Here is a 22,809-nt window from a genome sequence, read left to right as displayed (position 1 = left end):
CACCCATGTGACAGACCTGGAATTAGTCCTCATCTCCTGGCTTCAGCCCCAGCCCAGCCTTGGTGGTGGTGAGCATTTGGGAGTGAACTGGCAGGTGGGACCCTGCTCGTGTGTCTGTGTGTGTGAGCATAATAAATAATTTTAATTAAAAACGATAGCCTATTATTTGCAACAAAATGGATGTAACTGGAGGACAGCAAGTAAAGTGAAATAAGTCAGATGCAGGAAAACAAATATCACATCTTCTGTCATGTAGGAGCAGGCTAAACAAGTCTACCTGAACATAGATTTTTGATTACTAGAGGCTGGGAAAGGTAGAGAGGAAAAGGGAGGGAGGGCAGTTGGAATAGAGTTACTACAACACAATTAGACAGAAGGAATAAGTTCTAGTGTTCTATAGCACAGTGGTGTGACTATAGTTCACAACAACCTAGAACATATTTTATGAATGAATAGAACATAGAGGCTCAAAGGCTCCAAATCTTATAAGGTGATGGAAAAAAAATGAGATGGAAATGTTTATTATCCTCATTTGTTCCATATACATAATGTACATTTACTGAACTATCACACTGTACCCCATAAATATGAACAATTATATAATGTTTCAATCGAAATTTCAAAAAAAAAAGTTTAAGGAGATAAAATGCTAACTGATTTGATCATTATACATTGTATGTATGTATCTAATCATCACGCCATACACTATAATATGTACAGTAAAAATTAAAAATTAAGATATCCTTTGTAATAAACTGATAAATGTAAGAGTTTCTTTGCATTCTGTGAGCTTTCTAGTCAATTTATCAAATGCAAGGGATGGATTGTGGGAACCTCGATTCACAGATGGTGATGAGCACAGGTAAAACAAGTGGAGGCTTGTGGTTGGCAAGCGGGGGTCAGTCATGGAACTAAGCCCTTAACCTGTGGGGCGTGACCTATCTTCAGGTCCACATAACCAGAACTGAACCGAATTGGGTGGCATCCAGCTGGTGTCTGCTTCAACACGGATTGGTTGTTGCTAGGGAGAAACCCTCACACACCTCTTGGTAACCAGAGAAGTCTTCTGGGTTGATTGTTTGGTTAGAGTATAGAGAAAAACTAAGTTTGTTGTTTGTTTTGTTTCCCTCTACAATCTTAGACCCTCCCTGCCCAACTTTTGGGGTTAACCTCGCGCGTGGTGTTGGGGGCCAGGCACCAAGGTGTCTGGACAGTGAATCTACATCCTTAGGGTATACCAGCAAAGGGTGTAGCTGCATCTTCCTGTTTCGAATTTGGCTCTGCTTACTCACTGAATAGAGCAGCGTCAACCCCTTCTCACGGGTAAATCCAGTTTTTCCCCAGGATGACAGCCTTCCTGGTCTTGGGCACAAACCTCTCAGACCCTCTCCCAGTCCACCTGAGATGTCGCCAGAGCCCTAGGGCTCGGAGAGCCGGCTTGAGCCAGACCTGGTGCTCCCGCTCAGACGCTGTGTCCTTACTTAAGATGCCTTCCCACTGTGCTTGCCGCACAAACCATTCTCCCTCGTCCTGTTTTCTCCCTTTCAATGCTACTGACCAATCCGGAAGCACTTCTCCGCCTCCGGTGTATCATTACCAGTCCTCTCCACCTCAGCAAAGACGGCTTCCCAGAAATAATCCAGGTCAATCCATCCATTAATCCCACTTGCCTGGGGCACCTGCAACATCCAGGTGTTAACAGGTACAGGAGAATAAGAGCCTACGTTTGTTTTCAAAGAAAGCCCTATTTTTAAGGGGAAAATCGGATGGGAAGCGAAGTATGCTTAACCATATCTGGATGTAAAGCTTTAAAAAATAAGAAAAAATAAATAAATAAATAAAAAGCACAGATAAATGCATCTGTCTCAGGGTATCTGGGACCCTCCTTCCTCTTTCCTTAGCGCACAGCGACCCCTTGCGGCTCCGGCCTTATAAATTCCCGCAGGCACAATACGGGGAAGACCGACTCTGCCTTCTCGCTTAATTTTAAACCTGCTTTAATTAACGCCCTGTGGCAGACGGCTCAGTCACTTCCGATGCGCTCGGGTGCGGCCCTGGCCCAGCGCGATGCGCGGGGAGGGGACGCTGGGACGCACGCAGAGGGGGAGGGGCGGGGCGGGGGCGGGGCGTCGGGAGGGGGCGTGGCCGGGGAAAATCCCCGGCGGAGACCGGCGGCCGGTGCTGCGGTCAGCTGAGCGCGCGGGGCGGGTCGCGAGGCCGCGCGTCAGCCCCACCGAGGCTGCCGGAGCCCTGCGGCCCCTGCCGTCACCCCGGCGCCGGCCCCCTGGGCGGCGTCAGCATCCGGATCCGGAGCTCTGCCCCAGTGGCACAATGCCGACGAAGCTGTGACCCCGAGGGAGGCCGAGCGCCGGTGGCCGGTGAGCCGGAACCGGGGGCGGGGTGGCAGGGACTGGACAGGAGAAGGTGGCTCCTTCTCCGGCAGGCGCCTCTCCGCCCGGGAGGCGGTTTCCGCCGCCCCTTTTCCCTGCGACTCCGAGCCTGTCGGGGTGAGGGTGGTCCGGCGTGGGGCGTCCCTCGTCTGGTGGGATGGCTGCCCCGGGAGGGTCGCCAGGCCCTGGCAGAGCCTGGCCTGGTGTGACAGGGCAGCGCGGGTGGCCACCCCCCAAGAGCCCTTGTCCCCCTCCCCCAGCCTGGTAAAGATAGGGACCCGACTGGCCGCTAGTGACTTCCCCTGCAGGTCCCCGAGGTGGTTTGAGGGCGAGGTCGTCTCACAGGTTGGGGATGACTGTGCAGCCAGTTCTTTAGCATAAGGAGGAAGTGGTGAAAAGACCACCTTTGGAGGACGAGGAAACACTGCCCTGGGGTGAGGATCAGGGTGAAGAGCACTGATCCCCCCCCCCCCCAAAAAAAAAAAAAAACGCGCGGGGCTTGCAGAATTGCAAGCCCAATGTGGCTGGGAGAGCGTGCGCGGGTGTGTGCGACTGAATGTCAATATTGTCCTACCGCCCGTCGGGAATGCCTAAGCCGTAAGCACTGCCCCAAGGAAAACGAAACCTAGGTTGTGGCCTGGCCTCCACCACCGGGAACTGCAGTCCTGGAAGCCTTAAAGGATGAGATGGAAAACTAGAGTCTTCACAAAGTGAGGCAGTGTACAGGCACTGCTGGCCTTCCCAACGGATTAGCAAGGTGGTGCTGCTAACCAGAAGCCACCTTGCTCTTCTGACCTAGGGAGACCAGAGGTAGGGAGCCCCAGCGGCCGCGCAGGACAAACCCGGTTGATGTGGGGCTGGGGAGGTTCCGGAGCAGGGACTAAAGGCCAGGGACTGCCCTGGAATGGACAGGATGTGAGCTGTGGCCCGTGAAGCGAGGACAGTGATTGGTTGGAGTCTGCAGGGTGACTTTTGATCTGTTTTTCTACTGGGCCAGTTTTAGAAGTTATGTATTGTGTACACTATGAAAGTAAGAGCTTTTTAGTTTGCATATTATGCTATGGAAAAACAGCTTTTTAGTTTGCATATTATCCTATGGAATATAGTTAACCTTCCCCCATTCCTCCAAAATACAGATGCTCTTCTTGGACTGGTCGGTGTATTTCCCACTGAACCCCTCCTAGGTGCTGACAGATACTTCCCCACAAAATGCACCTTCTTCTCCCCAAACCCTGCTTTCCCTAAGTGTTCTATACTTGGCATATTTGATAAGTTCTTTAGAATTTTATGGAATAAACCAAAATCTAAAGCAAAGAGTCAAAATTAAACTCTTGATTTTAAAATTATTTACTTATTTTTTTTATTTTGTGGAAAGGCAGAGAGACAATGAACTTCCATCTACTGGTTCACTACCCAAATGCTTGTAACACCTGGGGCTGAACCAGACCTGAATCCAGGTCTCCCACTTGAGTGGCAGGGACCCAAGTTCTTGGGCCATCACCTGCTATCTTCCAGGGTGCACATTAGCAGGAAGCTAGAATCTGAAGTGAAGCTGGAACTCAAACCCAGCCACTCATTTTGCTTTGTTTCATTTTATTTGAAATGCAGAGAGAGAGAGAGGAAGAGCGAGATTTTTCTTCTGCTGGTTTACTCCCCCAAATGCCTACAACAGCTGGGGCTACATCAAGAGCTCCATCCAGGTCTGCCATGTAAGTGGCAGGGACCTAAACACTTGAGCCACCATCTGCTGCCTCCCAAGGTACACATTAACAGGCAGCTGCATTGGAAACAGAGTTGCTGGGATTTGAACCAGGCACTGGGATACTGGCTGCTCATGTCCCAAGCAGTGACTTAACCGCCTAAGCAGCATCTTAACCATTGTGCCAGACACCTACCATTGAACTTATTTAAAAAAAAATAATAAAAATAAGTTATAAAGTTTATTTTTAAAGTTTTCATTTTCCACTGTGATATGTGTGAGGATTGAGTATTAGAATATGTGTTAGGAAATAATATCCAGATGCCTTCATAGTAATATAAAAAAGTTTTAATTTTTAAAAGAAATCTTAGAAGCTGATTTCAGGAATCTGGAACTGAATGCCAAAGAATTGCAGAAAACTTCAACAATACTAGCATAATGCATTTGTCACACAGCAGAAATCATTTTATATATGTTTAACTTTAAAAATACCTCACCACCAACGGCAAAAAGGAAGACCTTTCTCTCTGTCTCTCTCACTATCCACTCTGCCTGTCAAAAAAAAAAAAATTTATAAAATAAGAAAAAAAAAAACCTGACCATACTCTATTTTGGTTTTATTTATTTATTTATTTATTTAATTTTGACAGGTAGAGTTATAGACAGTGAAACAGAGAAAAAGGTCTTCCTTCCGTTGATTCACTCCCCAAATGGCCGCTATGGCCGGCGGTGCGCCGATCCGAAGCCAGGAGCTAGGTGCTTCTTCCTGGTCTCCCAGGCGGGTGCAGGTGCCTAAGCACTTGGGCCATCCTCCACTGCCCTCCCGGGCCACGACAGAGAGCTAGACTGGAAGAGGAGCAACCAGGACTAGAACCTGGCGCACATATGGGATTCCAGTGCCACAGGCGGAAGATCAACCAAGTGAGCCACAGCGCCGGCCATTTTGGTTTTATTTTAACAAACTCCTAAGGTCTGCTGTGTGCCAATCTCTAGAGTGAACAAAATGGAGATGACGTAGACTGACATAGAAGATGACAGTAATTATGGGAAGGGTCAGGAGGTAAAAGTGCAGAGTGTTCTTGGGTGCTCAGAGGTGATCTTAGAAGCTGAAGGATACTTTTTACAGGGTTGTGAATGATCACCATTTGCCAGATGAGTGGATAGATGATTTCCAGAGTAGGTGTGGTTAGCATAGCAGTTGACACTGTTTGAGATGCCGGTGTCCCACATCAGAGAGCCAGAGTTAGCGTCCTGGCTCCTCTTCTGGTCCAGCTTCTTACTAATGCAAACACTGTGAGGCAGTGGGTGATGGCTGAAGTACATGGGTCCCTGTGCACTCACATGGGAGGCAGTTCTTGGACCCTTCCTGGCTTCAACCCAGCCTAGCCTAGACTTCTTGCAGGCTTTTGGAGAGTGAACAAGCACAAGGGAGATTTTCTCTCTCCTCTCTCTCTGTCTCTCTCTCCTCTCTCTCTGTCTCTCTCTCTCCCCCACTTTGAAATTAACATTTAAAAGTAAATAAATAATTAGTTAAAATAATCACAAGAGATCAGGTGACTTCCCAAGGCCAAACATCTGGCTAGTGTATGAGTGACTTTTCTACTGTCTCCCCTAGAGCAAACCATGCTTTTTCTGTTGTGTCCTTATAAAATGGGGGCGACCGGGAAAAATGAGAAGTACTGTTAAAACAACTAGAACCATTTTAATGGTATTATGGTTGTATCTGTAGACTTGGTAGAGGAATAAAGGAAGTCCAAATAGAAAAAATTCTGAACAATTTTCAAAGCAACATCTTTCTTTTCCTTCCCTTCCTTTCCCCCTCTTCCCCTCTGTTTCTCTCCCTTTCTCATCCCTTCTCTTCCTTCCCCCTTCCTCTGGGGAAACCATTAAGGAGAAATGTGTTCATATAATGAGATGAACCAACACATTTCCAGATACCTGTGTAGATAGTTTTTTTTAAAAAAACCTGCTGGATGCTTCCACAGCCTATGCAAAGTATACTATAGTAACTGAATACCTGAGGAAATTTAATGTTAATGAGTAAATGAGAGATTTAGGAAGATTTTTATCCTTAGATCTATTGCCTAGTATTTTAGTACTGCTCTACAAAATAGGTAGGAACGCCATGATTTGGTAAAAACCCTGTTTTTTGCTGGCGCCGTGGCTTAACAGGCTAATCTTCCGCCTTGCGGCGCCGGCACACCGGATACTAGTCCCGGTTGGGGCACCGGATTCTATCCTGGTTGCCCCTCTTCCAGGCCAGCTCTCTGCTATGGCCCGGGAAGGCAGTGGAGGATGGCCCAAGTCCTTGGGCCCTGCACCCGCATGGGAGACCGGGAGAAGCGCCTGGCTCCTGGCTTCGGATCAGCATGATGCGCTGGCCGCATCGGCCATTGGAGGGTGAACCAATGGCAAAAAGAAAGACCTTTCTCTCTGTCTCTCTCTCTCACTGTCCACTCTGCCTGTCAAAAAAACAAAAAAAAACAACCCTGTTTTTATGTCTCAGTAACACCAAGATCATTCTGTGCAAAAATGACTTTATGGAAAATAAAATGCAGTTTATCCAAACGGAGGTTTCTTTTCAGGGGAGATAAAGAAAACAATCTATCTGAGTCATCTAATGCTAAGCAATTGTATACTGCAGTATTACACCTTTCTAAAGCCAGATGTGTAAAACCTAGCAAAGGTTTGAAATTGAGTCATGTGCTTTATCAGCGTTTTTTACTTCATCCAGTTGCCGTCCACATTACGTAACTTCTTGAGACTGCACTTCTTTGTTCTGACTGCTTTAGGTGGAAGTCATGCAGCACTCAGTCACCTGACATCCCTGGCGATGGTAGCACTGTCTCTGATTACCTACGAGTTGCAGAGCACCAGGAGAGCAACACTGCATTCCTTGTGTTTGGTATCCTTTTGATGTATGGATACCAGGTGTACATGTAGACGTAATGATCCAGTTAGAAATCAGAGCAGGCAATTCTCTTGCCTTTTTCTTCCATGACTGATTTCTTTTTTTCTTTTTTTGACAGGCAGAGTGGACAGTGAGAGAGAGAGACAGAAGAAAGGTCTTCCTTTGCCATTGATTCACCCCCAATGGCCGCTGCGGCCGGCGCATCATGCTGATCCGAAGCCAGGAGCCAGGCGCTTCTCCTGGTCTCCTATGCAGGTGCAGGGCCCAAGGACCTGAGCCATCCTCCACTGCCTTCCCGGGCCACAGCAGAGAGCTGGACTGGAAGAGGAGCAACCGGGACAGAATCCGGCACCCCAACCGGGACTAGAACCTGGTGTGCCAGCGCCGCAGGTGGAGGATTAGCCTAGTGAGCCGCGGCGCCGGCCAACTGATTTCATATGTAGTGAACTCTGCAACTGAAACAGGTCATGCAGGTTCCATAATCATGAGAGCTGATGGGTCTAACTGAGAGCAGTACTCTTCCTCTATTAGAAGCAGAATGCTGGGGCCGGTGCTGTGGTGTAGCCGGTAAAGCTGCTGCCTATAGTGCCAGCTTCCCATATGGGCACTGGTTCAAGTCCCAGATGCTCCACCTCCAATCCAGCTCTCTGCTATGACCTGTGAAAGCAGTAGAAGATGGCCCAAGCTCTTGGTCCATGCACCCATGTGGGAGACCCAAAAGAAGCTCCTGGCTTTGGACCAGCCCATTTCCAGCCATTGCAGACATTTGTGTAGTGAACCAACAGAGGGAAGACTGACTGTCTCTCTGTCTGTCTCTCTCTCTGCCTTTGTAACTCTCCAACTCTGCCTTTCAAATAAGTAAATAAATCTTAAAAAAAAAAGAAACAGAATGCTCATATCCAGTTTCCCTTCTGAACCCAGGGCCTGTAGTGGTGCCTGTGGCTTTCTGCATTATCACACTTGCATAGCTGCATAACTGCTTACTTGTTGGAAAAATGGTCTTGGAAGCGTTAAGTATCTTGGAAGTAACAATATTATCTTTTTGCAGGCATGTCTATGAACTGTAGCCAAATTTCACTTTTACAGAGTGGGAGAGGGGATGTACACAGGGTCGGGGGAGGAGTTGCCTTTGCTTTGTATTGTATTCTAACCTGTGCACATCAGTTCTTGATGGAGAGACATCATTTTCATGAAGTGTGAGGATGCAAATTTTTGCTGATAGCATGTAGCCAGTCATTGGAAAGATGTCAGTGTTTGCCCAGGTGGTAGGTAATTCTAATGGGGAGTTGGGACTCCCTCATGTGTTTTATATGTCCACATTGATCCCCCTTCAAAATAAGGTGGTATGTATAAAATAATTTTCAGAATATGCAATAACATACCAAGATGTCTTCATCTTTTTAGTGTGCATTGAAAGTGCAAACTGAAGGCTAAATATCTGATGGTACCTTTGTTGAATTACAGTCATCTTTGACACCTGGTGGTACCACTTAGTGACCTTGGATGAGCTATATACCTCGATGCACTCAGCATCCTCACCTACAAAATAGCTACCCGACATATCAGGTGTGGTCATTCAACACATAGTAAGCATTCAAAAAGTGTTAATTCTGCCTTTTCTGTTAACCAAAAATACAAAAAATAAAATAGGGAGATGTTTAACAACATCATTGAGAAATAATTCATGTACCATACAATTCACTCAAAATAAAAAGATTTGAACTTAGTGATTTGCATGGGAAAGTTTGATACTTTGCGCAAATCTACAAATCTTGTGATCATCTTTCCTTTCTTCCTCTATTTCTCAAATCCTCACTGTATATGTATAACTCACGCCCTTATATACTCTATACACTGATACAACACGTACATACATATACATATATCTCCTTGAAACTAGAGCAAACTTTTTTTTGCTTAAAAGAAAGAATTGAAAATGTTCACAATGTAATTGGAGAACAAATAGGAAACTCTGAGAACCCAACATTAGCACTTGCAAAGGAAGTCCTGGGGACTCCTGGCAGTAGGGAACAGCTATATTTTCTGTTTGTGACTTTTCCATAGGAACTGCTGCCATGTCCCACCAACCTCTCAGCTGCCTGACCGAGAAGGAAGAAAGCCCCAATGAAACCACAGGAAATGGACCCCCGAGTCTGGCTCACTCAAACCTGGACACGTTCACGCCAGAGGAGCTGCTGCAGCAGATGAAAGAGCTCCTCACTGAGAACCATCAGCTGAAAGGTGAGCAGGTGTTCTGCATTCGTCCTGGGCCTTCATGACAGGCAGTGCCTTTGTAATGAGGCTTGCAGGTGAGCGCCCTTCGCTGTTTCCCTTGGGGAGAGAAAGATCATAGCACTTAGCCTCTGGTAAGGCTAACATAGCTTCTGTTGGTTATTTCTGAAATTAGGTAAGAATAAAAAGTATTCTGTGCATCACAAGGAAATAGCATAATGACAGCTCATTTTAAAGGAAAAATAAAGGCTGCCATGATTACAGCGTTAGTCCAAAATAACACCTTCTAAAGGGAAGGCATTCTGATATCTCAAGCTGTGGATTTTGACAAGGCCAGTGTTGAAATCTAAGAGTAGTAAGACCTTCTTCAGTCCCTAGTTGTAAGTAGTTATCTGTAGTGTAAGTACCCATATCTATGTTACTTTTTGGAACTTTCAAAGGACTGGAAATGACATTGGACCCACTAGTCGAGTCTAGAAGTCAAACCACTCACCTCACTACAGTCCTTGTCTTGTTAGCCTTTGGGCCCAGGCCAAGCACAGCATCTCTACATTCAGAGTTACGTGGTGAAGTGGGCTGTGGGGTTTAGCTCACCAACTTAAGTCCACTGTCTTAAACGGTGACTGCCTCCCCCTGAACCCCACACAGAAGCCATGAAGCTAAATAATCAAGCCATGAAAGGACGATTTGAGGAGCTTTCAGCCTGGTCAGAGAAACAGAAGGAAGAACGCCAGTTCTTTGAGCTACAGAGCAAAGAATCCAAAGAGCGCATAATGGCCTTGAGTCATGAAAATAAGAAATTGAAGGAAGAACTTGGAAAACTAAAATGGAAATTTGAAAAGCCATTTGAGGTGAGCAGACTTTTCGGTTGTGATTTTATTTTCTGAATATTTGCAGTAGAATCTTATTTATCTAGAACCCTATGTCAAAATCTTTCACAGTTCAGGCTAGAATGGTGTTTCACATGGAAAGAAGTGTTTTTGCTCAAAAGACTGGTTGAAGTTTTGAGAATCACCTATAATTTATATTAGGGAGAAATTTTTGTAAAGCTTTAATCATATTGGTTTTGGTCAAAAGAATGTTAAGGTGGCTTAGGTGGAACCTCTGACTAGAAACATCTGATTTTTAGTTGAAGTCTTTGATATAAAATTTCATTTCGAAAGTCTGTTATTCATAATCTTTACTTCTTGACCCTATCTTTTCTCTAAGGGCAATAAAATGGAAAATACTCACTTAACACTTTCGGTTTGAAAAATATTTGGCAAATGTCATGCGATGAGAGGATGTAATTGAAGGAGACATACATTTTTGTTGACCCAAAGAACCTAGGAAATGTGCTCATACCTAAAAGTAGATTTCAAAGATTATAGTGAAAAAACAAACCAGACTCGGTTGAAATCCCTACCAGTACTGCAAGACTCACTGGGTATTATAGGTGGACATCTGCTGTGCACTTTCTCCCAATCCTGGCATTAACCCCTTGAACATACAGCACTGGGTTGGTAGAAGGAGCATTTATTCTGATTATCAGTGATTTTTCTTGATGTATAAATTCTTGGATGAATAAATAAAGAAAACAAAGAAAGAAAATAATAGAAAAGGGGAGATGATATAGAATGATTTACAGCATGAAAAGTAATTTAGAAAAACATGAAAGTTCTTATCAGTGATCTTAACTCATCAACTCCTGGTCATGGGATGATGAAAGCTGAATTAACTTCTATGTGAATTGGAAGTGCTTCATTGTCAGTAAGATTTATCACGTCTGCTCTTTCAACTTGTTTTACCATTTTAAAATTATAAAGTTGTCTCTTTGGGAAAAGAATTTTCATTATGTAAATATTTTTGAGGTAGGCTTCTTTAAGAATTGATACCCTGAGATTGATGAATAATTTCCTACTCACTGGAAAAATAGACATTGTTTTCTTCCTTGGTTTTTGGAGTGTGAGATGACATTGACTTCAGCCTGCTGGAATCTGTCCCACTGAAGCTGAGAAGGAGGCTTCCAGAAGCAGTCTTTCTGTCCGAGAATGTCTGCCTTCAGGTTTTCCTGCGAGGTTCCAGAACTAGAAGAACTTGAGATCAGAAACTACAGCACTGGACTGCTGCTTTCAAGGCAGATGATTAGTGCTCAAGCTCCAAGCAGGACTCAGCCAGGAGATGGGGTTCTTGGCAGCGGGACAGTGGTCACTCTTGGTTGTTTTTTTTTTTTTAATATTTATTTATTTATTTGAAAGTCAGAATTACAGATAAAGGTGGGGGGGAGGAGAGAGAAATCTTCCATACACTGGTTCACTCCCCCAAATGGCCACAATAGCCAGGTCTGGGCCATGCAAAAGCCAGGAGCCAGGAACTTCATCCAGACCTCCCGCATCAGTGCAGGGTTCCAAGCACTTAAGCCATCCTCCACTGCTTTCCAAGGCATATTAGCAGGGAGTTGGATTGGAAGTGGAGCAGCTGGGACATGAACTGCTGCCCGCATGGGATGCTGGTGCCATAGGTGGCAGCTTACACTGCTGTGCCACAGTGCCGGCCCCCCCAGTGGTGGCTCTTTAAAGCCCCTGGTCAGCTTTCTTCCAGCAGATTGTGCTTCCCAAGCTCTTTCTATTGCCTCCCTGCTTCTTCTTTAATTTGTGTTTCATGGACCATTTGAGACAGTTTTACTTGGACACTCATCTTCCTGACTTTGTGGAGCTCCCGGCCTCCTCTGCCTTTTCTCGCTCATGCCGGCCCATCGTTGCTGCTGTTTTCTACAGCTGCATCATGGGGAATCCCACCAAGCCTTTAGGGCCACATTAAGGATGGGGATTTCCTTGGGAGGTCTGTACTGTGATCCTGAGGCATGATTGGTTCTGCGTAATTTCACTGAATAATGCATTGTAATTATCTCTAGTGAGCGTTTTCTCCCTTTTAATTGTACACATGGTTAGACAAAGGTCATTAGAAGGACGTTGTTGTAGCACAGTGAGATAAACCTCCGTCTGTTCAAGTCCCAGTTGCTCCACTTCCAATCCAGCTCCCTGCTGATATGCCTGGGAAAGCAGTGGAGGATGGCCAAGTGCTTGGGCCCCTGCACCCATGTGGGAGACTCAAAAGAAGCTCCTAACTCCTGACTTCAGATTGGCTCAGCTCCAGCCATTGTGGCTATTTGGGGAATGAACCAACAGAAGGAAGACCTCTCTCTCTATTTCTCTCTCTCTCTCTGTGTCTGTCTTGCCCTCTGTCTGTAACTCTGCCTTTCAAAGAAATAAAGTAGATCTTTAAAAAAGAAAAAGACCATTGGATAGCCTTTCGTTCTAGAATTCTACGATGGCACATTTCCAGGACAGTGGGATAGAGACTGTACACAAACAAGAAAAGACAGGTTACATTACATGAAGGTCAGTAAAGATGCAGAAGTGATGAAACAAGAAATAATGGAGCTGGAAGAGATATAACCACAGGAATAGTCCAGGAAAGGAAAGAGTATCAGTAGTGAAATAAAGGGAAGTTTAAAGAGCTGTTTTACAAGGTATTATGGATTTATGATCAAGAGTTTTTTTACAAGATATAAGCAGATTCATGATTTCCCAAGGATAATTAAGAGATCTTCACAGTTACATGAAAGATAATTAATTTAGTAACCTGATATGCTGTTATAGTTTGGTACTAAGAATCCACAGGCCTCAGACTCTGGTTTAAAGCTCTTTCCTGAGTTGGGCATTTGGTGTAGCAGTTAAGACACACATCTTAACTGTGTGTATTCATTTGAGTGCCAGCTCTGCTTCCAATTCCAGCTTCCTGGTAGTGCACACCCTGGCAGGTAACAGGGTATGGCTCAAGTACTTGGATCCCTGCTACCCTCCTGGGAGACCTGGATTGCATTCTGGGCTCCTGGCTTTGGCATGGCCATTTCAGGCATTTGGGAAATCAACCAGCTGTCAAAAATCAATCTCTTTCTCTCTCAAATACGATGAAAATAAATAAATAAAAGTTTTAAAAATAAGTAAATGAAAATACAGCTATTTGCTATCTTCATGCTAGGATGGTTGGGGCCCATCTGTGGTGCAGTGGGTTAAGCCACTGCCTGCAGGACCAGCATCCCATATGGGTGCCAGTTCAAGTCCCAGCTGCTCTGCTTCTGATCCAGTTCTCTGCTGATGTGCCTCTGAAAGCAGCAGAAGATGGCACAAGTCGTTGGGCCCCTGCACCCATGTGGGAGACCCAGAAGAAGCTTCTGGCTCCTGGCTTTGTACTGGCCCAGCTCCAGCTGTCATAGACATTTGGGGAGTGAACCAGCAGATGAAAGATCTCTCTCTCTCTCTCTCTCTCTCTCTCTGTAACACTGCTTTTCAAGTAAAATAAATCAATCTTTAAAAAAAATGCTAAGGTGGTTATAAAAACTCTGTTCTAGGGTCTGGCACTGTCGCATGATGGGTTAAGCCACCGCCTGCAGTGCTGGCATCTTTTTTGGGTGCTGGTTCCAGTCCCAGCTGCTCCGCTTCTGATCCAGCTCCCTGCTAATGCACCTGGGAAAGCAGTGAAAGATGGCCTGGGTGCTTGGGCCCCTGTACCCACATGAAAGACCTAGAGAAGGCTCCTGGCTCCTGGCTTTGGATTGCCCAGCTCTAGCCGTTGCATCCATTTGGAGAGTTGCCTCTGCCTCTGCCTGTCTGTAACTGTGCCTTTCAAATAATAAATCTTAAAAAAAAAAAAAATCTGTTCTATAAACTGTCCTTCAAGAGGTCAGAGAGTAAATGTGAAGATTCCAAACAAGGGTGTAGTCTTGCCTTTGTCCCCTGACTTCCTGGTTCTAGGCTAAGCAGTACCTATGCTTCTCTTGTTTGCATTCTTTTTTTTTTTTTTAAAGGTTTATTTTATTTATTTGAAAGAGTTACAGAGAGAGGTAGAGAGAGAGAGAGAGAGAGAAAGAGAGAAGTCTTCCATCCACTGGTTCACTCCCCCAGATGGCTGTAACAGCCAGAGCTGCACTGATCTGAAGCCAGGAGCCTCTTCCGGATCTCCCACTTGGGTGCAAGGGCCTAAGAACCCGTGCTATCTTCTACTACTTCCCCAGGCCACAGCAGAGTGCTGGATTGGAAGTGGAACATCCGGGACTTGAACCGGCGCCCATATGGGATGCCGGCACTGCAGGCAACGGCGGCTCTACCCGCTAAGCCACAGCGCAGGCCCCTGCTTGCATTCTTTAAATGTATGTTTATTTAGTGTGAGTCATTACTGAGAGACTGCACAGACTCTAACCTTCCTTGCAGACCTCACTGGTTTCACAGTGTATTGCTTTTCTGAGGCAACTCCCTAGCAAGGGCCTGTTCTCCGTGGAGGATGGGCAGGTTGCATTGCCAGTGAATACCTATACCTCCATTTTGTATTATTTCATGGACGGGTAGGTTTATGGCCCACTCATGGGTCTTTCTGATACTGCTTTGGGTCTTTGGGTTTATTTAGGAAGTCTCAGAGAGAGCAGGGAAATGAAAAGATAAAACTCAACTCAATGTTGTCTCTCAGTTTGAGATCACCTATTTAAATTTCTCATTTGGAGAATATGTAGATGATGTTTAATCATGCTGTAAATTCTCAAGAGGAGTTATTGTTTTTCTTTAAGAAATTGCCATGCAGGCCGGCACCGCAGCTCAATAGGCTAATCCTCTGCCTGCGGCGCCGGCACATTGAGTTTTAGTCCCGGTCGGGGCGCCAGATTCTGTCTGGTTGCTCCTCTTCCAGGCCAGCTCTCTGCTGTGGCCCAGGAAGACAGTGGAGGATGGCCCAAGTCCTTGGGCCCTGCAACCGCATCGGAGACCAGGAGAAGCACCTGGCTCCTGGCTTCGGATCAGCACAGCGCACCGGCCACAGCGGCCATTGGGGGTGAACCAACAGAAAAGGAAGACCTTTCTCTCTGTCTCTCTCTCACTGTCCACTCTGCCTGTCAAAAAAAAAAAAAAAAAAGAAAGAAAGAAAGAAAGAAATTGCCATGCAGGTCTTCTGAGGAGGGAACCAGAGAGGCCTAGAAGGTCACAGCTGGAAAGACAATGGAGAGAGACCATGGGGTGCCACATCTTTGCAGCTAACCCAAGAAAACTGGGGGCAGGAGCTAAAGTGAATCTGCTCAAGGCAGTACACCCAGTGATTAGCAGAGCGGGGACTGGATCTGTCTTCTTTTCTCCCAGATAAAAACACCACATTTAGACAGGGTCTTTCTCTTATGACTTGGTCATATGTAGTCATATGTAGACATTACAACAGGGTGAAGACAACGTGTACTTGACATTAGTGAAATATCCATGTTTAGTATTCATGTTTACCTAAGGTACAAGCCCATAATTTTAAATTTTCTTATTTCTCAGCTGACTGACTTTTAGCAATCTTCAAACATCAACAACAGAGTATCATACTCATCAGCCTACATATTGAGAGAGTTTTGGACCTTTCATTGTGTTTTGCTGTTGTTATACTAAGCTTTGGCATCTAACTAGAAAGAACAAGTATTTGCAGAGTAGTGTTAGGCATTTGTGCAAAGGAAAAAAGGCAAGAGTTGAGTTATGGCAACATTTAGCCTTATTTTTTGGTTATTAGATTATAATTTATGAGTCTACCATTGCCAAAGTCTGGTTTGTTATTTTCATAATAAAATAATGTATATTATATTAATTGTTAATATAAATATAATAATTATATATAATCATATTGCATATAATTATGTTACAATAGTATCTATTATATACCATATAATATATAACAATTACAGTTTATCATTATATAAATTTATGAAAATAAATGAAACATAATTTATAATTTGTTAATGATAGTGAAATGTTATGTTATCTAATAATAATAAGACATATTATTGTACATAATATAATAAAATTACTCCAATATGCTGAGGAAGCCTTTCTTTTTTATCATGAAGTTATTTTAAATTTCTATTATTTGAGTGCAATAAAATGTTGTAAAAACTTTTCATTTTAATTTTTATGTCAAAATAAATTTTCAAGTTGGAGCTAGAATTTTCCATTTTAAAGTGCAGATGACAAAAATGTGGAGAAACTACCCTGTTGATGGCTGGGTCCTTCATTACTTCTAATTTGCTTTACTCCTTGTCATTTCTAGCGCGTCACTGGCCACTGCAGGTTTCCCAAGCTGGAAGCAGAGCACGAAATGTTCCAGCTGAAGACCCAGGTAGCACGCCTACAGGCAGACATGCGAGGCATTGTTTCTGGGCTGCAGCTCAAACTGAACTCCAGTGGCAACTCGGACCACTCCTTCGTGGAACTTAGGATGGATGTGAGTGTCTTCTTTTGTTTCTGTTTTAAGCAAACTATAAAGCTTCACCTGGACAGATGAAACAGAAACCACTGTTTCTTGGAACACAGGAAAGCTAAATAACAAGGAAATTTCAGTGTAGCTAAGATTAGCTGACATTCATTTTCTAAGCGTAATATAATGCTCGCAAGGGTTATCACAGCTGAAATGGAAAAAACATTACCTTTTTGACAAAAGATGCATTTTACTCCCCCCTCCCCATATGTTCTGGACAGTTTCATGACCTATAAAAGCAAAATATAAGAGCATGAACTTTCTTTTACCATGTTTAGCATTACATTTAAGGTGAGCAGAATTGTGATCCAGTGCAATAATCTAATGGCTTTTAAACACTTTTTCAAAGAGCCCGCTGTTCAAACAAACTTTTATGAGGAACCATAAAAATAAGAGGGCGAGAGAAGGGGTGGAGCTGCTCTAGTTACAGGCTGTGGGGACAGCTTGACTTTCCCTTCAACAGTAACCACTCAGGGACCTCTGAGAACTGGTTTGAAGCCAGAGCTCACAGATTTAAATTGCTCCACAGGCCAAAGTGAAGTCAGCAAGCGAGGTGGTGTATGCTGATTCCTAAGCACTCGGGAAGCATCTGTCATGACTGTAGCTGGTGTACAGGAGTCCTGTTAAAGAGCAACGCAGGAGTGGTATTTGGCACAGCACTTATGAGGCCACTTGAGATGCCCCCATCCCATACTGGAATGCCTGGGTTCAAGTCCTGGCTTCACTCCCAATTTTGGCTTCCTGACAGTGCACACCCTAGAAGGCAGCAGGTAGCATTCAAGTACTTGGGTCACTGCCACCCACATGGGAAACCTAGACTGAGTTCCAGCCTCCTGGCTTCAGCCTGGCTAGACATAGCTGTTGCAGGCATGTAGGGAGTGAACCAGTGGATGGGAGCTCTGTCTTTCTTTCTGTCTCTGTCACTCTGCTTTTCAAATAAAAGAGAAAGAAAGGGGGAAAAAAGGGCCAAACAGGTAGATAAACCATCTAAGGGCTTCTCATTTTGGACCACTAAAAAACATTAGATGATGAGGGAGAAAACACACACAAGGATAAAATCTTTTGTCATTTTAACTTCATTACATTACACATGTGTCACAGGAAAAGAGATTACCTGTGTTCCTGAAAGAAAGAAATGTACTTTGTAGATAAGCCAGGGGCTGTGGTGAACAACTTGCAAAATATTAGTGTGCGACATTCTTTACTTTCTGATTCATTTGTTTCATTAAAGATTCAGAAGGTTGGAAATGGCTCCTAATAACCTTGTCATCCATGCTCTCTGACACATTTTAGATGCATTAATAGGGGCCAGAATCAAGAGATAAATAAAAGGAATTAAAATACCAATTGAAAGCACATTTTGTCACAGTCCCCTTTCTGCAAATTACCAAAGATTGCTGAAACAGAAGTTTGAACAAATAGTTTTTTTGTTTTTTTTTTTTTTTGACAGGCAGAGTGGACAGTGAGAGAGACAGAAAAGTCTTCCTTTGCCATTGGTTCATCCTCCAATGGCCACTGCAGCCAGCGCGCTGTGGCCAGCACACCATGCTGATCCGAAGGCAGGAGCCAGGTGCTTCTCCTGGTCTCCCATGGGGTGCAGGGCCCAAGCACTTGGGCCATCCTCCACTGCACTCCCTGGCCACAGCAGAAAGCTGGCCTGGAAGAGGTGCAACCGGGACAGAATCCGACGCACCGACCAGGACTAGAACCCAGTGTGCTGGCACCACTAGGAGGAGGATTAGCCTGTTGAGCCATGGTGCCGGCCCTGAACAAAGAGTTTTAACCTTCTGCAAATAACTTGACAGAACTCAGGAGCCCAAACACTGTGTCAGAGGTTTCCATTCCAAATGAAGCTGTTGCTTTCAGGGGTTGCAGATGAGTGACAGTTACTATTAGTGTAAACAATGTTTTGCTTACTTTGCTTCTTCTGTGAATGGAAAACATTGCCCCAAATTTAGGAAGAATATATCCAAGACACCTAGAAGCCATCTTTTGCAGTTTTTATTTTCCATGTTAACTTAGTGAAAAACAAAAGCCTTTCACATCCTATGAACGTCTGCATGGTCCTTCAGTGGCTCACGGTGTGTACAAATTTCCAGCGGGAGACAACTTGGAAAAAACAGTGCTTTGTGAGTCTCACTCACAGACAACTGTCCCCTTTTCAGCTTTGCTCCAGCAGGTTTTAGGAGTTTGCATCTTGAAAGACTGTACAAGAAACGTATGTGGAGTTGTCACTATCTGTGTGGCCTTAATCTAGGGAAAGAGGGGAACTGCCAAGAGAGGGAGGAAGAGAGAGGCTTTCATGTTGATGGAGCCAGGTTGAGTGTGTTCAACAACATGCCTTAGCCCAGATATTTATAATCCTGCATATGGGTGTGTTGGGGTTGGTGGGGCAGACAGGAGAACATTGCCACTTTGTTTGAATGCTTCAGTGTTAGCATTCCACAATTAAATGTTTGTTTCATATCATCAAAGTTCTTAATCTTCTGTCTTTTTTTGGACAAAGAATTTGTCTTGCAGACAGGTTACATTAAATCCCTTTCATTTCTGCTTTTACAGGAAACAGAAGCAAATGGGACAGTAAAAGAAATCAAGAATAAGAATAGTCCCGAACCCACAAGAACGGACTCCATTAAAACGTATGTGAAGAAAGACTAGGGCTGTCAGGCAGGCAGACTGGGCAGCCTGGTCACTCTGCGCTTGTGGTTGGGGACCCACATGGCAGGCTAAAAAGTTACTTCTTTCTAATTTGTATCAGGCTCTTTCAAGGATATTGGGTTTGAATGGATTTTAAGTCTGCAGCCAAAACTAGCAGAAGGGGTGGGCTTTGTCGGGTAGCAGGTTAAGCCTTCACTTGGATGCCCGCATTCCATATCAGAGTTGCTGGTTTGAGTCCTGGCAACTCTGCTTCCAGTCCAGCTTCCTCTTAGTGCATCCTGGGAGGCTGCAAATGGCATTCCTGATCCTGACTTCTGCCTGGCCCAGCCCTGGCTGTTCTATGTGGGATTTCGGAAGTGAACCAGCAGATGAAAGATCAGTCTCTCTTTCTTCCTGTCTGTCTGCTTTCCCCTTTCCCCTTTCCCCCTTGCTCTGGTGTTCTGCCTTTCAAGTAAATGAAAATGAATAAACATTTTTTTTTAAGCAAACAGTATTAAAAATAATGTTTGGTGCCTCTTTAGGCTGATACTGACTATTAGTGTTTCATCTCCATCACATGAGAAGTTAAAACAAACTTGTTCTCATTCTGAAGAAGCAATTTGTTCCTAATCAAAAGACCCCATTTGCTAATTTGTTTACCAGGGCCATTTGACCTAGACTAGACTTGCTAGCTTCTGCAAGTGAGATGTTTCCATTTTCCTTCCCTGTCCTTTCCTAATTACAAGCTGGGGTGACCAATATTGAATGATATCTGTAACAATATTGTTAGTAATCTCAATCACTCTGGGTGTTTCTTGAAAATACTTGGGTATTTTATTTGTAGAATCTAAAGTTTACCTGTTGATACTAGGAAATAGACATGTTAAGTAAAGAGGGTGATTAAGTTAGAGGAGCTGAGCCCTTAAACCCCTTGACCCTGCAGGTTGTAACACCCAGAGCAGGCAATTAGCTTATCTTCTGTAAGCAGGTTACTTCTGTATTAGTCCCTTTAAGTGACTGTTGTCTGAAAATCTCTCTTCCTTCATAGACTTCTGACACCTTTTTCTATAGCTTGCTGAACGTACATAGAAAATGACTTATAAAACATGAAAAAAATTGTCTCCTGTTAACATTTCCAAGCACTTGTATAAAGGAAAAAATAAACATTAGATAATATTCTTTCATCAAACAGGCAGTTGATGTAAAAGAAAGTTATTCCTTTTTTACTTAAAATTGTTTATACTTTTCCCCAAATTACTTTTTTTTAATATGAAAAGACTTTCCTGGAAGTACCAGGAAGAAAAAAAGCCTTGTTTGAAATTTTCAAGCCACTTCCTCCTAATTTATGTCCACATGCAGAGATTGCTTCCTCTTTTAAACCACACTTTCATATTTTGAGTATCCTGCTTGTGAATACTGTAGAGTCCAATATTGGTTTCTCGATTTGCAGTTTAAGCCTTGGAGTCCTGGAAACTGAGATTTAATCCTGACTATTTGTGAGATAGGTGAACTTGAGAAGCCTGCTGAAAAACCAGCTGCTCTTTGCTTGGTCAAAGCCATCTTGAATGATTTGTTATTATAGTGGTAGCCCTGGTTTTGTTTGCTTGTCATTGAAATGTCTCTTGATTTAATCAGATTTTGAAATGGAGGAAAAATGTTGGCATACTAATAGTGCCTACATTTTTTTTTTTTTTTGCTGTAATTATTTGAAATCAAAAGTTGAAACGGCTTGCTTCTTTTGGTATTGTCCAGATGGAGATAGGCCAGTGACCTGGATACATGGCCTGTACTTTGACTGACTGCAGTCCCCCTGGAGACCAGATCTCTAGAAAGCCCAGCAACTCTGCTGAACTGTATCCATGGGCTTTGTGCTGTGGTGCTGTGTACGCAATAACCCTTTAGCAAAATGAAGACAAGAGGTGTAAGGCCAGCCTTTCTAGAGTCTCACAGTATCCATACCTTCCTTAGAGAGCATGCAGGAGTCTATGGCCATACCACCCTGAACATGCCCGATCTCATCTGGTCTCGGAAGCTATGTGGGGTCCAGCCTGGTTACTACTTGGATGGGAGAAAGCATGAAGGAACCTGGCACTGGGCGACAGGGAGGAAGAGGTGTCACAGGATCAGCTGTTGTGGTCAGTAGATGAGAGTTGACTGGAGATGTTCTGAAAGTTGGTCCCAAGTATATTAGGCTGCTCTGTTCATAGACTGGCATTTTCATTTTCTCATGAAATCCTTTCAACCTCTGTATTGAGTGTAGCAGTGTTGTTTTAACGTAGGGGCTAATCTACAGCAGGTGCCAGGAATTATTTGGAATTTGAGGAATTAACTGTGAGCCAATTCCTGCTTTGACTAAGATAAGGAAACCAGAAGGTGGAGAGACTTGAAATTGTACTCAAGGAATCCAAAGGTATGAAATAGCTTACCTTGAAATATGCATACATTGGGGCCGGCGCCGTGGCTCACTTGATTAATCCTCTGCCTGCAGCGCCGGCATCCTATATGGGCGCCAGTTCTGTCCCGGTTGCTTCTCTTCCAGTCCAGCTCTCTGCTGTGGCCCGGGAAGGCAGTGGAGGATGGCCCAAGTGCTTGGACCCCTGCACCCACAAGGGAGACCAGGAGGAAGCACCTGGCTCCTGCCTTCAGATCGGTGCAGCTCCAGCCGTAGCGGCCATTTGGGGGGTGAACCAACGGAAGGAAGACCTTTCTCTCTGTCTCTCTCTCTCTCAACTATCTACAACTCTACCTGTCAAATAAATAAAAATTTTTTAAAAAAATTTTTAAAAAAGAAATATGCATACATTGTACTCACAGCTTTATTGAAACTAGTTAAGATGCATCCAATTCAGCCATTTAAACTATGTTTTAATGTTTTTAGAATATTCACATGATTGTGTAACCATTACTATAATGCAGACTTATTTTTTTAAAAAAAATGTAAATAATTATTTGAAAGGCAGAGTTATAGAGAGAGAGGGAGAGACAGAGAGGTCTTCCATCTGCTGGTTCACTCAACCGATGTCTGTAACAGCCCATCTGGGCCAGGCCAAAGCCAAAAGCCAGGAACTCCACCCTGGTCTCCCACAAGCATGGCAGGAGCCCACGTACTTGGGTCATCATCAACTGACTTCCCATGGACATTAGCAGGGAGCTGGATCAGAAGCAGAACAGCCAGAACTCAAACTGGCACCCCAATGGGATGATGACATCTCAAGAACAGCTTAACCTGCTGTTCTGCGGTGCCAGCACAATGTAATTTTAGAACACTTCTCACCAGAAAATAAGAAAGTTAAAACCCATTAGCATATACTACCTTCCGTTTCTTGAAATCTACTTTCTATCTCTATGGATTTGTCCACTCTGAACATTTTATGTAAATGCAATCACAGATATGTGGTCTTTTGTGACTTCTTTCACTTTGCATGCTTTTGAGGTTCATTCACAACACAACCAATACTTCATTCCCTTTCACTGCTGAATTATATTCCATTGTATATGGATATAAAGCAGTTTTGTTTATCCATTCATCAGTTTTGAATACTTAGGTTGGTCCCACTTTTGCCTATTATGAGTAATTCTGTTGTGGACATTTGTATACAAATTTTGCTTGGACATATGTTTTTGGTCCT

At 44.1% G+C, this 22,809-nt stretch overlaps 1 protein-coding gene across 6 annotated transcripts in view; it reads left to right on the top strand.

The window, feature by feature from the left end:
- Nucleotides 1–2,239: 2,239 nt before the first annotated feature.
- OPTN (optineurin) overlaps nucleotides 2,240–22,809 on the top strand; it is a 55,060-nt gene continuing 34,490 nt past the window's right edge. For 2 of the 6 annotated variants that reach the window (XM_062210897.1, XM_062210892.1), the window contains exons 1-5: nucleotides 2,242–2,378; nucleotides 9,065–9,241; nucleotides 9,881–10,083; nucleotides 16,337–16,510; nucleotides 19,103–19,182. In XM_062210897.1, the coding sequence (XP_062066881.1) occupies nucleotides 9,076–9,241; nucleotides 9,881–10,083; nucleotides 16,337–16,510; nucleotides 19,103–19,182 (623 nt within the window). In that variant the 5' untranslated portion in view covers nucleotides 2,242–2,378; nucleotides 9,065–9,075. Of the gene's footprint in view, nucleotides 2,379–6,881; nucleotides 6,926–6,948; nucleotides 7,008–9,064; nucleotides 9,242–9,880; nucleotides 10,084–16,336; nucleotides 16,511–19,102; nucleotides 19,183–22,809 lie in introns of those variants that run through there. The other 4 variants (XM_062210895.1, XM_062210898.1, XM_062210896.1 and 1 more) reach the window with 4 other exon arrangements.

This window comes from Lepus europaeus, chromosome 14, assembly GCF_033115175.1.
Source record: "Lepus europaeus isolate LE1 chromosome 14, mLepTim1.pri, whole genome shotgun sequence".
NCBI classification, from domain to species: Eukaryota; Metazoa; Chordata; class Mammalia; order Lagomorpha; family Leporidae; genus Lepus; species Lepus europaeus.
The sequence above is the reverse complement of the archived record's forward strand: the minus strand, read 5'-3'. Positions and strand labels throughout refer to the sequence as shown.